The following is a 15,816-nucleotide window of genomic DNA, read 5'->3' as shown; positions in this document are numbered from 1 at the left end:
TGTTCCGTAACCGGTCTAACTTTTAGACTTTCATGAAATGTCAAAACAGTTTTAACACGGTTGGAACGACCTGAGATACATCTGACTTGACAGGTTTCAAATAGTTGTATGGTGTGAAAAATAAGGGAAAAGTGTATTTCTTCTTTTTTTTGTTGATCTATCCAGTTATGGATCACCACAAATATCTGTATTTGAATCTTTTAATGATACACAGTTTAAAAGTCTAAAAAAAATAAGGTATTTTGAATTTTTCTGTCTTCAATTTTTAGGCACATATTAAAGGATTAAAGTTAGTAAACCTTGAGAATACTCTTATGTTATCCGGAGTCAGTAGCTAGGGCTGAAATGAGGGTAGTAAAGCCCTTTACCGTCCGGTGTTAATCTTACATTTTTTGCAACCCTTAGTGTCAAATTGGTCGAAACTTTATCATTGTTTCGTTAAAACATCCTTCTCATGATTTGTCAGAGGTCTCAAATAACTATTGTCACTGTTATTATGGGAAAAAATAATGTGATTCATCAAAATCTGTCGATTGTTTCATCTTCTTAAACATGTTAAAAAAAGTACATTTGATCACCATGCACCAACAATTACATGTACTGTTATTGTTAATGTCATTTAGCAATTTTTACCATTATTTGTCATGAAGGTAGCCCCATTAGGACCCTCTGAAATGATGTGGATGCCAAACTATGGGGTGCATATCGCAGAGCAAAGCACAGCTAAAAAAGTTCAAGTGGATTGATGTGAAATTTTTTGGGGGACTTATAAATTTATGAAAAAAAAAATGTTTTCTGGGACAATTTTCACTGTTTACACATGTTGCATGTGTACTCCCCTAGAATCTGACGCTCGAGAGTTATAGCTTTGTTGCATTGAATAAATATGTGCCTTGAAAGTATTTAATAGGGTTCCAATAAAAAACTTTCCTCCTATTTTTTGGTTATCAGGGGTTTCATTATCTTTCATGTTGACTGGTACTTTCCATGTTTCTAGGTGGTACTTTTCAATTTATTCCATGAATATCTTATATAAAAATTCCTACATTTAGGCGCTACTTGTCAATAGCATAGGAGGGTAAAAGTACCGGATACCGCCTCCTAATGAATGGCCTGGGTTATGATGTGTACAAATTTACAGATGCAATTGATGACAACATCTAGGCAGCGTGGGTAACATGCAAACTTTGTGCCACAACTGTCGTGATCATGATGATCATGACATAACTTTTAGAAAAAGTTAGAATAAAAAAAAATTAAGGATCTTGAGTTCATTAGCATGATTAGTATATTGATTTTTGGTTTTATTGATTTTCTTACTGTTATTGGGAACTTAGTACTCTTTTTAAGGAAAACATAAACACTGCTTATTATCATGAAAATATTATGATGTGTTATTGCTGTTTGAAATTCGAATAGCCATACTTCACAATTAATTATTTAGACTACATGCATTATTTTTAGCAACATGAATGTTCACTTAAATGTTCACTGTTCAAGAATCAATACAAACATTTTACTTATATATTCATGTACATTCCAAGTGAATAAAAATTCACCTACCCTATATAGATATATAATTTATGTTCTTTAGAATTGTTTATAAGACTGGTAATTATACCCCCGCTTTAAAAAAGGGGGGGTATACTGTTTTACCTCTGTCTGTCCGTCCGTCAGTCCGTCCGTCCGTCAGTCCGTCCATCAGTCCGTCAGTCCATCAGTCCGTCAGTCCGTCCGTCAGTCAGTCCGTCCCATGAAACTTTCGTCACATTTTTCTCAGGAACTACACATCCACCCTTTCTGTAATTTGGTATCAACATTTATATATGTCAGCCATACCGTGTAATGCGTTTTCAGATTCATCACTTGACAACTTCCTGTTTACCGAACACTTGTCTGATTTTACACATGATAGCCAAGTTGAAAATTTTCGTCACATTTTTCTCAGGAACTACAATACAAGGATTTCTGAAATTTGGTTTCAGGATTTATATAAGTCAGCTATACCGTGTGATGCGTTTTCAGATTCATCACTCGACAACTTCCTGTTTACCGAACAATTGTATGATTTTACACATGATAACCAAGTTAAAAATTTTCGTCACATTTTTCTCAGGAACTACAATACAAGGATTTCTGAAATTTGGTTTCAGGATTTTTATAAGTCAGCTATACCGTGTGATGCGTTTTCAGATTCATCACTCGACAACTTCCTGTTTACCGAACACTTGCATATTTTTACACTATTAATATTATCCACTTGCGGTGGGGGTATCATCAGTGAGCAGTAGCTCGCAGTTTCACTTGTTCCTTTAGGTTTCACCTCTTTGATATACACTGTCTGAAAAAATGAACACTTTTTTTGTTAAATTTATAAAAGTAAAAGTGACAAGTGACAAAACACAACAGGTGATTAACCTTATCATAGGAAAATTATCTGGGTGATAATTGGCCAAACATCACGTTGGATACTTACAACCTTGTTTATGAAAGTATACCTACTAAAATGATATGTGAAGTTAGATAATCCTGCACAATTATCTCCCTTCATATTATTTTTTTATTTGGTAGGGGGAACACAGTTGTCGTCCTTTGATTTTCCTTGTCCACAAATATAGTCTCTGGTGTGGACAGTGTGTTACTTGCTAGTTTTTTTTTTTTACCCCTTCCAAAGTTCTTTTTCATGTTACATGTTCATGCCTCAAATAGCAAGCAGGGGGATGAAATAACACTTAAAGAATGTAGGTCATGAATTTAAAAGTAAATTAGTGGTTTGGTCCAGGTTAAAAATTTGCATTTCGGAAGTTGTCAAAAGATTTCAAGACCCCCTTAACATAAATTGTCCATATTTTGAGTGATGAAGTTTTCTATAATTTTGTTATAGTCTGTCCCAAAAGTAGTACAACACACTTAGAAAGTGAAGGTGAATATATTGGTATTTTTTAAATTTTTATTTATTGTCTGAAAGAAATGCACTACGAAATGTCTGTGTTCTTAGACCAGGTAAGGTGTCATCTGTCTCATCATGAACCATAAAAAATGTTCAACTTTCATAACTGCATGATCATAATGTTCCAAAATATTACATGTATCATCAATAATCATGAACCAGCAAAAATGTTCAACTAATACTTTTATAACTGATCCTTGTTTCTGTATTTAATTTGTTTTTGTGAATTTGTTATCTGATACCAATTTTCATGTATTTAGTGTTTATAATGAATTGTAATATCTAAAGAAGTACAAATTGTCGATATGCGTGTATGCCGAATTTGGTAAAACCAGGAAATAAAATATTCACCAAAATGCCCTTTTTTTCACACCATGTTCACAATCCACGTACATGATCCACAAAAATTGGACTACATGAAAATAAATGAATCCACACAAGTTCAGGATGTCATTCAACAAAGAGAAGAAAAAAAACCAATTTCCTGTAATGTAATTTTTTCTTTTTTCTTTTTAGCTTCAACAAAGTATTCCAAGGTGATATGTGATTCTGTTGAAATTTTGTGACCATGGGAACAGGGGGGTCATTTCTACATAATCCTGAGGATGATGATATCCTTGGAAAGGACCTGGATGGAAGCAGTAGAGGTGTCATCAAAAGAATACCGATAGAAATTAGACCAAGAGGACGACTTGGTCTTAAAAGTGGGTCCAGTCGTAAAGGGCCAAAGGGAGGAAGTCTTAGCTCTGCCCTTTCTGTAGAGATAGAGAACACAGAAGTAGAGCGGATAAGAAAAGAGTTTGAGATGTACAGGTATTCAATATTTTCATTTAAGTTATTTCCCTTTTCATTTAGAGTTGTCTTTCTTTAGTTAGTGTACATTTTGCGGTTGCAGTCTTGTAATTGACTGCTCCATAGGCTTACATGCTAAACAGCTGATCTTTGAAAATAAAAAAATAAAAAATGCTACATAGAAAAAATGTTCATGTTCATATTATGTATATATATACATGTACTAATGTGAAATTGTGATTTAATTGAAAAAAAAGTGGTCATGCCATGAAGAATAAAAAGTTACGTAACCCTGAAGTCAAAACATGTTTTTTCTACTTTCTGTTTGCTGTTTTAACAAGGCCGCACCACTTCCAGTAAACATGATATCCTTCAATTTTCCTGGATTGATATCCCCAAAAAAATGCTAATTTTTTTTCAATCTACATATATATGTTTCAATTCAGCATGAACCTATAATCATCAGAAAAAAATTGAGTCCAGAAAAAAATGGACAATTTTGTTTCCCTACATGTTTTGACATGCACCGGAAACTGGAGTTGTAATACAAGACTGGTACCTTGCTTAAACCGCAAAAGGAGCATTTTTTTCTGGAATTGTTGTGCAGTAGTCAAATGGTCGCCCCCTTACTCATTGATACTGTAACATTGAAAAATTGTCACTTGTTTCAGGAAAATACAAGGTTAATTTTTTCACCAAATATTTCATGATTATTTGATATTTTATGACTGTAATTTTGATTACTTGATTATCTTGTTTGAAAATTAATGAATGATTATGTGACTATATTGGTAAGAATTTGTGATTATGTGATTACTTGGACAACCCCCATGAGGGACCTTTTGAAGAGCACTAAATACTATACATGTATGATGTAGGTAGAGACTATTTGAATAATTGATAAGTTATTTTCACAAAAATGTCATTCTTTGCCAGTATATAAAATGCAGAAGATAATAAAATAAGGTTAAAAAAAAATATATGAATGATGTGTATTAAGTGGAATTAAGACTTCCCTTGGTGATCACCTTAAATCTACAGAAATCGTCATCTTTAATCTATTTGTATTTTCTCTTGAATAGAAAGATTGAGATAAAAAAAAAATCTAAAGAAATCTAAATTTTCTAAAATTTCTTGTATTGGAGAATAAACAATGTTGTCAACTTTAAATGAATTAAATAACACTAAGATCGATCGGAAGTTACTCTTTAGGATAAAAGCAACAGGGAAACATTGTAACTGTTCAAAGAAATAATTAAATGAGTGAAAACAATGCTAATATATTAATGAAAGACCATAACATACAAATACATTGACCTGAGACTGGAATATTGACCCCCTTCCCATATTCATCCAGATAGATTTAAAGGATTGTGTCCCTTGGTCTTTCAAAGTTCCGATTTTCGTTTCAGTCAAACTGCAGTTATCTCAAAATATTTCTATTGTCCTGCTGACTTTGAGATATAACTAGAATTGGTTGTACCTATAAGAAAAAAAAAAATTGAGGAATTATTTTTTCAAAAAATGTTATTCATTGCCAGAGTATAAATTTCAGAATTAATAAAGACAATGAAATGGCTAACTCAAGTAGGAAAGAACAGCAGCTAATTAGAGAAAACAAGAAACTGAAGGCAGAACTAGTAGTACTACAGAAAACGTGCACTAACCTCCGGGGCGAGAGAGATATGTCACTCGAGGCAGAACAACATGCACTGATTAGGGCGGCTACATTTGAAGATGAAAGAGGAAAACTACAGAGAAATTTCAAAGTAAAACTTTTGACATGTTAATACTTTTTTTATGGTGAATTATTTAGTAAAGGTTGACTGAATTAGAAACTATTTTTTTCAATTTGTTTCTTGGTAAATGTCTTTTCGTGAAATAATCTGTTAGGGTTCAATAGAGAATAATGGGCAAAAAGTGGAATAAAGTCAGGGGAAAAAAATTGGTAAAATAATCCCAAAGAATCAAGAAATGAGAAACCCTAATTGCAGTTCTGATATTTCATCATATTATGTATAAACATGATAAATAACAAATTTGCTTTAATTTATGAAATAGGTGCTTGAAAAATAACAAACATTAAAAGAATAGAAACAAATTAAAAATTATACTATATATTTTTAACAATAATCAGCATGATGGTCAAATATTCATAATTTGTTCAGAAGTTTGATTGAAGGGGTTAAATGCCAAAAAAAATATCAACCAAAACAAAAGGTTAGCCTACCACTACCCTTGTGGTCAGTAATGACTGGATAGCTTAATTTTGCTGGAGAAAGCAGCAGAAGTAAATAACTTAAATAGCTTGCACTTGTCAAAAAAAAATCTGAAAGTCTTAAGTCTTAAAAAAAATATTTTATATTGAAAGTTTGAATATGAAGGTTGTTTATTTTATTTTCATCAGATTTTCAGAGAAACAATGGAGAGAGAATTACAAAATATTTTAAGAGAAAAAAGAAGGTTGGAAAACAAATTGGCAAAAATTGCTTTAGGTTATTCCATAGAGGATGTTGATGCTCAATCCAGACAGGAATATGATGAAAATAGTAAGTATAGATAAGTATGCTCTTTTGTAACTGACCTTACAGTTGAAAGACATTGTAAACAACATTTATTGATAAGATGATCATGATTGAAGGAAAAGTTTTGATATAAAATTAAGATGTATTCACAAATAATGCCTGTGGTGGTTAATATACAATTGGTTGATGAGGTATTATTGCAAATTAAATGAGACAATTATCCAACATAATCCAAATTACATGAATTTAAGCAACTGTATGTCACCTTATGGCCTTCAGCATTGAGTAAATTCTGTATCTTATATAAAGAAGAAGATGTGGTATGATTGCCAATGACACAGAAATTAACAACTGTAGGATACTGCACAGCTTTCAACAATGAGCAAAATCCATATTGTATAGTCCGCTTTAAAATGCCAAGAAATGACAAATTAAAAACAATTCAAAGCAGAAAAGCTATTAAAGTGCTCATTTCCGACAAACGAAAAATAAAATTAATGTGACAACACAAATGGAACCATTGAGGTTCAAGTTTCTGAGCAAAAAACAATGCTTTGTGTGTAGTCCACCTCCATCTTAACTGGGGCAACAGTGTAACATCAAAATATAAGAACAAGCTATAATGATCAGTTTGAAATGCCTTGAAACATGTACATCAAATCAGCATGAATCAGCATGAATAAAAAAAAAAAAAAACTAACATAAACACCAAAAGTTGCAAAGTTCCCATGAAAAATGAACAAATACACAGTATTACATAAAATAATCAAAGCTTGTTAAGTTGGTACCTAACACCTTCACTAAAATTGATTTGGCTCATTTAATTTTCATGAAATTTTGACAAAGTGTTTACTCTGACCCTTTGACAAAAATATGAAAATTTCAATAATTTTAAACCAACCATTTTATCAGAAAAATTACAATAATTATATAACACTAATTTTCATAATTTTGAAACTTAATATTCCATTAACACCGTAACATAATTCAAACGTTTAGCTGATTTTACAGAGTTATCTCCCTGTAGTGTTAGGAACCACCTTAACAGACCTTTTTTTTTGCATCACAGGTAACAATAACCCTGGTGAGTGGTGGCCCAATATGGACGGAGAGCCATCCCTCAGTAGTACAATGCAGCTACAACAACCATCACCAAGGTTACCAGAGTTTGTCCATAGTATGGTAGAACCAGAAGGCATGTTTACAAATGTCAATAAAGGTAATAAAGGGTTATCTCCATTTGTTTAATGAATATTAGAACTGAAAGATTATCATTATTCTGATACAGAAATAAACCATACCCCCCTTCCCACATTATTTTTACATTTGATTAATTATACGATGACAAATGATAAAAAAAAACTTATAGGCTTGACAAAGATTTTGAAAAGATAAGTGCTAAAACAAGTTATATTAAAGTATCTGCATATTTTGATATAAGAGTTTGGGTGGTTTTTATGAAAATGAAATCCTTTGAGACACCAAATTTGAACGTTGTTCACTATCATATACCGTATAACGGGTTATTTTCGCAGGTGTAAAATTTCGCGATTAATAAAGTATAAGATATATTTTGGTGGTTATTATTTTGGCAGATTTAACACTTTTATCAGTATCTTTGCATGAGCACTTTTAAATTGGCGGAATTTTTTTGGCAATTTTGTTTTATCCGCAAAAATAAGCGAACAAATTTATGCCCGGCGAAAAGAACCCGCTATACTGTATTGTGGATTCATTGTTATTTGTTTAATAACAATTTTCTTGGATTTGGTTGGTACTGTTCACCGTACATATTTTAAAAAGTATTCACTGTATTACAAATTTTCTATTGGAATATATGGAGACTTGTGACAAAAGCATGAAAAAAAGCTACTCAGCTCCTCAATTCATAAAAATTGGTACCCACAATAGTAAATAAATCCACAGTCGATGTTTCTTTATATGTCACATCAAATCATTCTGAGAGAGATATTTTGATACATAGAGAACACACAAAAATAGTCAGTTAAAAATCACTGAAAGTTCATTGCAGTGAATAATCAATATAGAAGAATTAATGCCTCGTTCACACGTACATTTATTTTGAATTGAATTAGAATCGAATGTGAATCGAATTCGCTAATCGCATTCACACACTCTTCTTTTTAATTCGAATTGATTCGAATTCGCTAATTTGAATTATCTAATTCGCATTAGAAATACCCTTTTGTTAATATGAATAAAAAGTTGACGTCGTTTGGACAGTAAAGCGAATTTGACGCGCATTGTAATTGGAATTAGAATTGAAGTTAGGACGTAAAACGTTTAGAATGCGAATTAAACTAATTCAAATTAGTTAATGCGAATCGAATTCGAATTACATGTGAATTCAGCATTAAATGATTCACACATAATAGTTAATATATATTTTACCTATCATTATATGTCATAGGAAATCATTTACTGTGAATTTATAAATTATTGCAAGGTTTTTATTATTGCAAATGCAAAAAGATTAAAATGACAAAATCACAATAATTAATGTGTGCATTGATTTCTGAATTTACAGCAATTCCAGTTGTATTTGACAGACATTTGGGCTGACACTTATTCTAATTATTTACATGTGTATATTTACAGAGGATTGGAGTACTGTGTTATCCAATTTGTCACAAAATTTACCTAGTGCTCCAGAACATTCACTAAGTCCTGTGCTTAGAATCTACATATCAGCTCCTAGAGATACACATACTGAAGTTGAAATCCTGATCAAGGTAAGTTTTCTATCTGCACAATGATATCCTCATACTCTGTCAAAGTAAGAGCAATCGAAAGAAGTAAAATCTAATGTATATTAATTGGTGCAATTTTAGTTAAAAAGTGTACTTTTGTACAATCATTTTGTCATGTTTAAAAGCCACAAAACAGAAGTTTTTCACTGCAAATTGTATCAACCTGTAAGCTGAATTTTGCTTCTTTCAAGTGGTCTTACTTGAACGAGTGCAAGAATGTCTGACCAAAAAGTAGGTAACCTGTTGAAAAAAGAAAAAAAACTTTCCGGATCAAAAGTCGGTAATATGAAAATAGTAAATTTTTGACAGGAATTGACAATAAACCAGTATATACCTGTATTACTGATTATTTCAACCTTGCCGATATAGTTACAATTTTTACAGGATTATTATCCACGGCTGCAGGCCATGTGTGAAACAGAGGGCAGAAGTTTAGTGATGACACACCTACCTTACGATGACACATCTACAGTATCACAACAGGTAAGTTACCGGTAGTCAAAAGGGTACTTGTTTATGAGTATAGAAAACAGAGGTTAAGTGATGTTGGTCTCATTGGGGTCTAAGCCTGACGCGGGATTGCCAATTTTTTGTAAGCGTGGCATGTGAAAGTCAAATTATTGTGCTGTGAAGTCTAGCGGGACACAGGAAATTACAAAAAAATGATAATTGCTTACGTACATAGTGTAAGCGGGATATGGGAATCTGACAAAACAGTAAGCGGGATCCGGGATCAAAACCCCCCAATGAGACCCCCAGTGATGGCATACCTGCCTTGTGAGTTAAAGATAAAAATTAGAGGAGTGTATAGATGACATATTTAATAATATGTCTTAAACTTTTTGTTACATATGTCAAATGCTTGATTCAAGCAAATTTAAATGAAATAAATGACAACTGCCAACTATCAATGATTAAAGTTACTTTTTAAGAATGCAAATTTCAAAACAATGAATTTTACATTATATTAATTAATGAACACATCTAGACTAGAACAGATGTCTTAAGCCGTTTATAATATAATGAATAACAACTTATGTGGATATTATAAAAAAGAAGATGTGGTATAATTGTCAAAGAGACAACTGTCCACAAGAGACCAAAATGACACAGACATTAATAACTATAGGTTACCGTATGACCTTCAACAATGAGCAAAGCCTATACAACATATTGTCATTTCCACTTACAAATACTTGCATTTGTATTTATTATTTATCTTACAGTTCTTATGGCATCAACAGATTTCCAGAAAACAACAGATATCTAAATCCTGTATATTTTTGGCTTTCTTAGGAGATTTAACAGATAAGTAAGTGTCAAAAAATTATTAAAAATAAACACAGTACACAGTTTGACTGTGTATTCATTATTATTTATGGAATGCCAATTTCATCAATTTCCTGTGTGAACATGGTGAACTACAAATTTAAATGATGTTCAACAAATTACACATTTTATATAGATATTTGATAGACTTATTTGCAGACTTTTACATAATCATGAAATAACATATCCATGAAAATACAATTTTTCCTTAATCCAGGAGAATTGGTTCATACAGGAATAAATCCATGTAAATTTTTACCTCATTTTTACGGAACGTTGGTAATGTTAAGGTTATAAGTGAAAACATTTATCTGAATATTTTCAAAATTAATTTGAATCATGATAAGCCAAATCGTTTATAGCATATCAAATCTACCTAGTATATATTCTTATCAGTTTTAAGTCTAGTAAATAAGTAAATGCACAGAGGGTTTATAGCTTACTATGCAGTATGGGCTTTGCTCATTGTTGAAGGCCGTACGGTGACCTATAATTGTTTTAAATGTCTGTGTCATTTTGGTCTTTGGTGGATAGTTGTCTCATTGGCAATTATACCACATCTTCTTTTTTATATTTAAAAAATATTATGAAAAAAAACTGATAATCTTTTGACAATTTGTATGCAAGGTCATGTTTTGTGCTTTTAGCATAATTAATTCTAATATACACTTTAGAAGAGTTTTTATTACAAGAAATACTCACATTATTTTTTCCTCTGATTTTACTAATAAATCAAGAGAATAAGATATGAATATTTCTTTCTATTCCAGATTTACAAGTATAGAGTATAAAATAGGATATTTAGACAATCCAACAGCCAAGTCAGCGATATTCTGTTTTAGGGATGTCAAAGGGTAAGTATCAGCATTTTATTCCTAAAAATATAGGTAAATATAAAGTAAGCTGTCTTAGAAGTTATAACCTGTGTTGCAAGATGGTCTGGTACCAGCTTGACTCGATTCTCCTTTCTGTCGAATCTTGATTCTGTTCATAGCTCACAAAGAGTACCAAGTTTGTGTAACAGTGACATAGTTATTTACTTATTTAATGATCAAATCAGGTCACAGTGACATAATTATTTACTTATTTAACGATCAAGTCTGGTCACAGTGACATAATTATTTACTTATTTAATGATCAAATCTGGTCACAGTGACATAGTTATTTACTTATTTAACGATCAAGTCTGGTCACAGTGACATAGTTATTTACTTATTTAATGATCAAATCTGGTCACAGTGACATAATTATTTACTTATTTAACGATCAAGTCTGGTCACAGTGACATAATTATTTACTTATTTAACGATCAAGTCTGGTCACAGTGACATAATTATTTACTTATTTAACGATCAAGTCTGGTAACAATGACATAGTTATTTACTTATTTAATGATCAAATCTGGTCACAGTGACATAATTATTTACTTATTTAATGATCAAATCTGGTCACAGTGACATAATTATTTACTTATTTAACGATCAAGTCTGGTCACAGTGACATAATTATTTACTTATTTAACGATCAAGTCTGGTAACAATGACATAGTTATTTACTTATTTAATGATCAAATCAGGTAACGATGACATAGTTATTTACTGATTTAAGGATCAAATCAGGTCACAGTGACATAAATATTTACTTATTACAGGATCAAATCAGGTCACAGTGATGCTAAAGACCTAAAATCAAAGATAAGAGAGAAGAAGACTGCTAAGATCATAGATGGGTATACAAGTCCTAGTCGAGGTGTGGAGCAAGCTAGCTCAGCGATCGAAAAAATTCTCTCTGCAGTAAGAAGCATTTATTGTTTTAAATGATATGTAAAGTATATTTTTCTTTTGAATTATATTCACAACAAACTAAAAACATGAGAATACAAATAAACATAATGAAGTTTTGATCTCAAATATTCTTTCAGATTTTGTTTGTCATAAGAGTTTGTACAACATTGTTCATCCTCACCTATTTATCAATTTGTAAAGATACTAGTTTAATTTACATAATAATTTCAAAAGCAAAAAAAATTGGCCTTAGTTGTTATTCTATAATCTAACAACAATCAAATATACTGTGGATTCATTATTCATACCATTTTTTTTGGCTTTCTTGGGTACAGGTGAATCACAAAATTCAATAAATAATGGACTTATTTGCCGACTTTGACAAAACCACAAAAATTAATATCCAGGAACATGCAAGTTTTCGTAATCCACGAAATTGGTAACCACAAATATGAACGAATCCACTGTATATACTTTTTGTAATCTCTTCTCATAATATGCATGGAATATGTGTCATGTGACATTAATCAAACAAAAGTTAATCATACTTCACAAGACATTTTTGTGTATTTCAGGAGATTGGGTTGGAATCGAGAGCAGAGGGAGAAGAGGATGAGAATGAGGATGATGGTCCAGACCAGTTATGTGGCGGCCATGTTTGGGATGTACAGAGCGACAATGAACAATTAGAAGCTATTAACCTAGCTAAAAGCTCAAGTTGTGAATTAGGATTTGAAAGGGTACTTACATAAATGTTAACGAGCTAATTTTTGCAACTTTCATGAATTGGGAAAATAAGATATGAATTGTTGCAATTATTAAAAAATTTGGTCTTCCGTAAAGTTGATAAAAAAATAGCAAATTATAAAAAAATAAATAGCCACATATAGTTAACTGGAAAGGACTAATGCAAAAAAGTATTCTAATCCTTATCAATTTATCCATTTCCTGACCTGTTGTTTATTTTTATTCAAGCAACTTGTGGTCCTTTTGATCTCAATTCTTTATTGGTTAAAATTCAATCATGACATCCAATTTTCTTGTTTTTTTCTGAAATCCCTCTTTTGCAACTCAAGACATGGTATCCATGCCTGATAACATCACTCAGAAAGAACAAATCTTTTTGTAGATCATTGAAAAAGAATAATGTTATTCTACATATTGTCTATAAATCATAAGAGAAACAGATTCCATCTTCAAATCATATGCAATACAATATTTCTCATCTCTCTTTTAAGATAAAATTTGACTGTATTATGTAGAGAAATATTGCATCACACTCCATGCAGTGGTAGAATTTCTATTGATAAAAATTAAATGCCACAGTAACCTAAAAACAAAAAGCATTAAAAAGCAATCTTGAGGTAAATGAATGATCATTGACAAATTTCCAGTGTATCACCAATCAAATCGTCAATTGACAATTGTTAACATTCAAACACAGTACATTTTTATGAATAAGAAGATGAGTGCCAATGAGACAACTCTCCATCCAAGTCTGAATTACTGAATCCTGGGCAATTGATACTTTGATATTAGGTTCCGTGCAAACTTTAATTCATATCTGAAGTTTCAATGTTCCTGTATGAATGAACAAAAACAGATGTTAGTACTATGTTCAGGGGTGTTGAAATATTTGCTGTGGGCACTTGTCCCTGGGCAAGTTAAACTGTAAATTTCACTTGTCCGGAAAAAAAGTTACTTGCCCTGATGGTCCCAATAAATATTGAAGTATTTCATTGTTAGCTAATATGTAATGCTTAGCACTGTTTTGCATCACAAGCAAATGAAATCCATTTGTTTAAATGTATTTAGGAAAGTAGGTTATATATATAATTAACATCTATGGGACAGAAACCTTACAGCAAACCAACCAATGAAATGACATGTAAAGGTCATTTTTTGCAGCAGTTTTTGAATAAGAATTGTAGCCAGTAGGTACATATAGTGATATACTAATTTAGAGGACAGTGAGTGAAGAAATGAAAATTAAATAATGGATAAACTATTGTTTTTTTTGGTGTTTCTCTCAACTGAAACGCTTGTTTTTTTTTTATAATTGTCTTAATGGGCAATTAAAGCATCCCTTCTATTTACCACTCTGACAACAAATATTGTTGGCCTTCACTTCGATCTATAAATATAAAGACAAAGAAATAACTTTATTTTCTGAATTTCCATCCTAGATAGCCAGTTGCAATCTGATAGTCACAATGTCTGAAACTCTCGCTTCCATATTTTTTTTAGAATTCCTTATCCTCCATTTGCATTTGCTTTTTCATTTTTTTACTCTACTCATTACTCTTTTTGTCCGCTGTAATCATACCTGTCAACTTTTCAAAATGCCCATGGGGGTTTTGCGTGCAAGATGGCTGTCATAGTCATAAAAACCTTCAAGGGGGCCTTCAAATACATTTTAATGTTGTTTTTTTGGCTTCTTCATACTTTTGTTAGCCTACAGTCATGGAAAAATTAATTGTTTTGTTTAAAATTGTGGACAAAATTGCTCTTTCAAAATTTCAATTTGGGAGCCTCCATGGTCCCGGGATTTCCCCCGCAAATAGTGACAGTTGGCAGGTAAGGCTGTTTTAAGTATTTATCAATCTGAATCTCGACACAAAATCATATAAAATGACACTTCCGCTCATGATTGATAAAACCTAATCGACGATCCCGGGTCAATGGACAAAACCATTGCAATGTTACGCGACTCAGGTTTGCATACTTATTTTTATCTATTTTGTTAATCGATCTATTTCCGGTATTATGTAATATTTATCGTCATGAATTAACATTGTTTTTACTCGCTGACCATTGATTTCTTTTACACATCTTTATACATTTTGAATTTATTCTATATTTTTGTTGGATTTGAACTTTGTCTTTTATAATTTTTTACTTGTCCACGGGCAACCCAGACACAAATAATTACTTGTCCGGGTGTTCAAATGTACGAGTCGGGCGAGTCGGGCATAGCATTTCGACACCCCTGACTATGTTGATGAAAGAGTAACCTAAATACACAAAAAAATGTAAGACATGTTCTATTGAATTTTGTGTTTACAGCATTATGAGAGACTAAATGGTCATGTGTTGTCAGCAGGACCATTACCGCCATTATTGATTTTAGGACCATCAGGATGTGGAAGATCTCTTCTTCTTGCCAAATGGTGAGTACTGCAAAAAAGTATATTTTTACAAAATTTTAAAATATAAATACTTTTTTGGTGGTTATTTTTGTCAGGTTTTTGTTGTTCCTGTCTTTTGGACAAATTTATTATTTTCATCAGTACCAAGTTTTGTGGATTGAGGTAATGTTGACATTGATTTCATGGTTTTGCAAAGTCTGCATATAAGCCTATAGAAAATTAATTGGACATTTAGATTTCACATATTCCCCTCGAGATAAAAAAAAAAATGGTATTCCATGAATGAAACCCATTGTTATTTATTTGCTATTTTGTGTATTATTGGCAAATTAGCAAATATTTAACATATTTAATGAATGGCTTTTATATATTTTGAATTTATTGAACCATAAAATTAATTTTTGACTCTTCACATTGAATAATCCGTGAAGCGGATTATGTAAAATGTGAAGAGTCAAAAATTAATTTTATGGTTCAATAAATTCAAAATAAATTATTGCCATTCATTATAAATAA

At 31.6% G+C, this 15,816-nt stretch overlaps 1 protein-coding gene across 3 annotated transcripts in view; it reads left to right on the top strand.

Moving 5' to 3' along the window:
- Positions 1–32: 32 nt before the first annotated feature.
- The window catches only part of LOC143059632 (nephrocystin-3-like), a 34,150-nt gene continuing 18,366 nt past the window's right edge, over positions 33–15,816 (top strand). Inside the window, exons 1-12 of one of the 3 annotated variants that reach the window (XM_076233143.1) lie at positions 33–93; positions 3,467–3,763; positions 5,298–5,511; positions 6,150–6,291; positions 7,337–7,486; positions 8,887–9,020; positions 9,423–9,521; positions 10,265–10,350; positions 11,138–11,221; positions 12,019–12,160; positions 12,727–12,891; positions 15,218–15,321. In XM_076233143.1, coding sequence (XP_076089258.1) covers positions 3,519–3,763; positions 5,298–5,511; positions 6,150–6,291; positions 7,337–7,486; positions 8,887–9,020; positions 9,423–9,521; positions 10,265–10,350; positions 11,138–11,221; positions 12,019–12,160; positions 12,727–12,891; positions 15,218–15,321 — 1,565 coding nt within the window. In that variant the 5' untranslated portion in view covers positions 33–93; positions 3,467–3,518. The other 2 variants (XM_076233144.1, XM_076233145.1) reach the window with 2 other exon arrangements.

The sequence above is a fragment of the Mytilus galloprovincialis genome, chromosome 14 (assembly GCF_965363235.1).
Source record: "Mytilus galloprovincialis chromosome 14, xbMytGall1.hap1.1, whole genome shotgun sequence".
Taxonomy (NCBI): Eukaryota; Metazoa; Mollusca; class Bivalvia; order Mytilida; family Mytilidae; genus Mytilus; species Mytilus galloprovincialis.
Note: the sequence above shows the minus strand (reverse complement) of the source record. Positions and strands in the feature narration are given on the sequence as shown.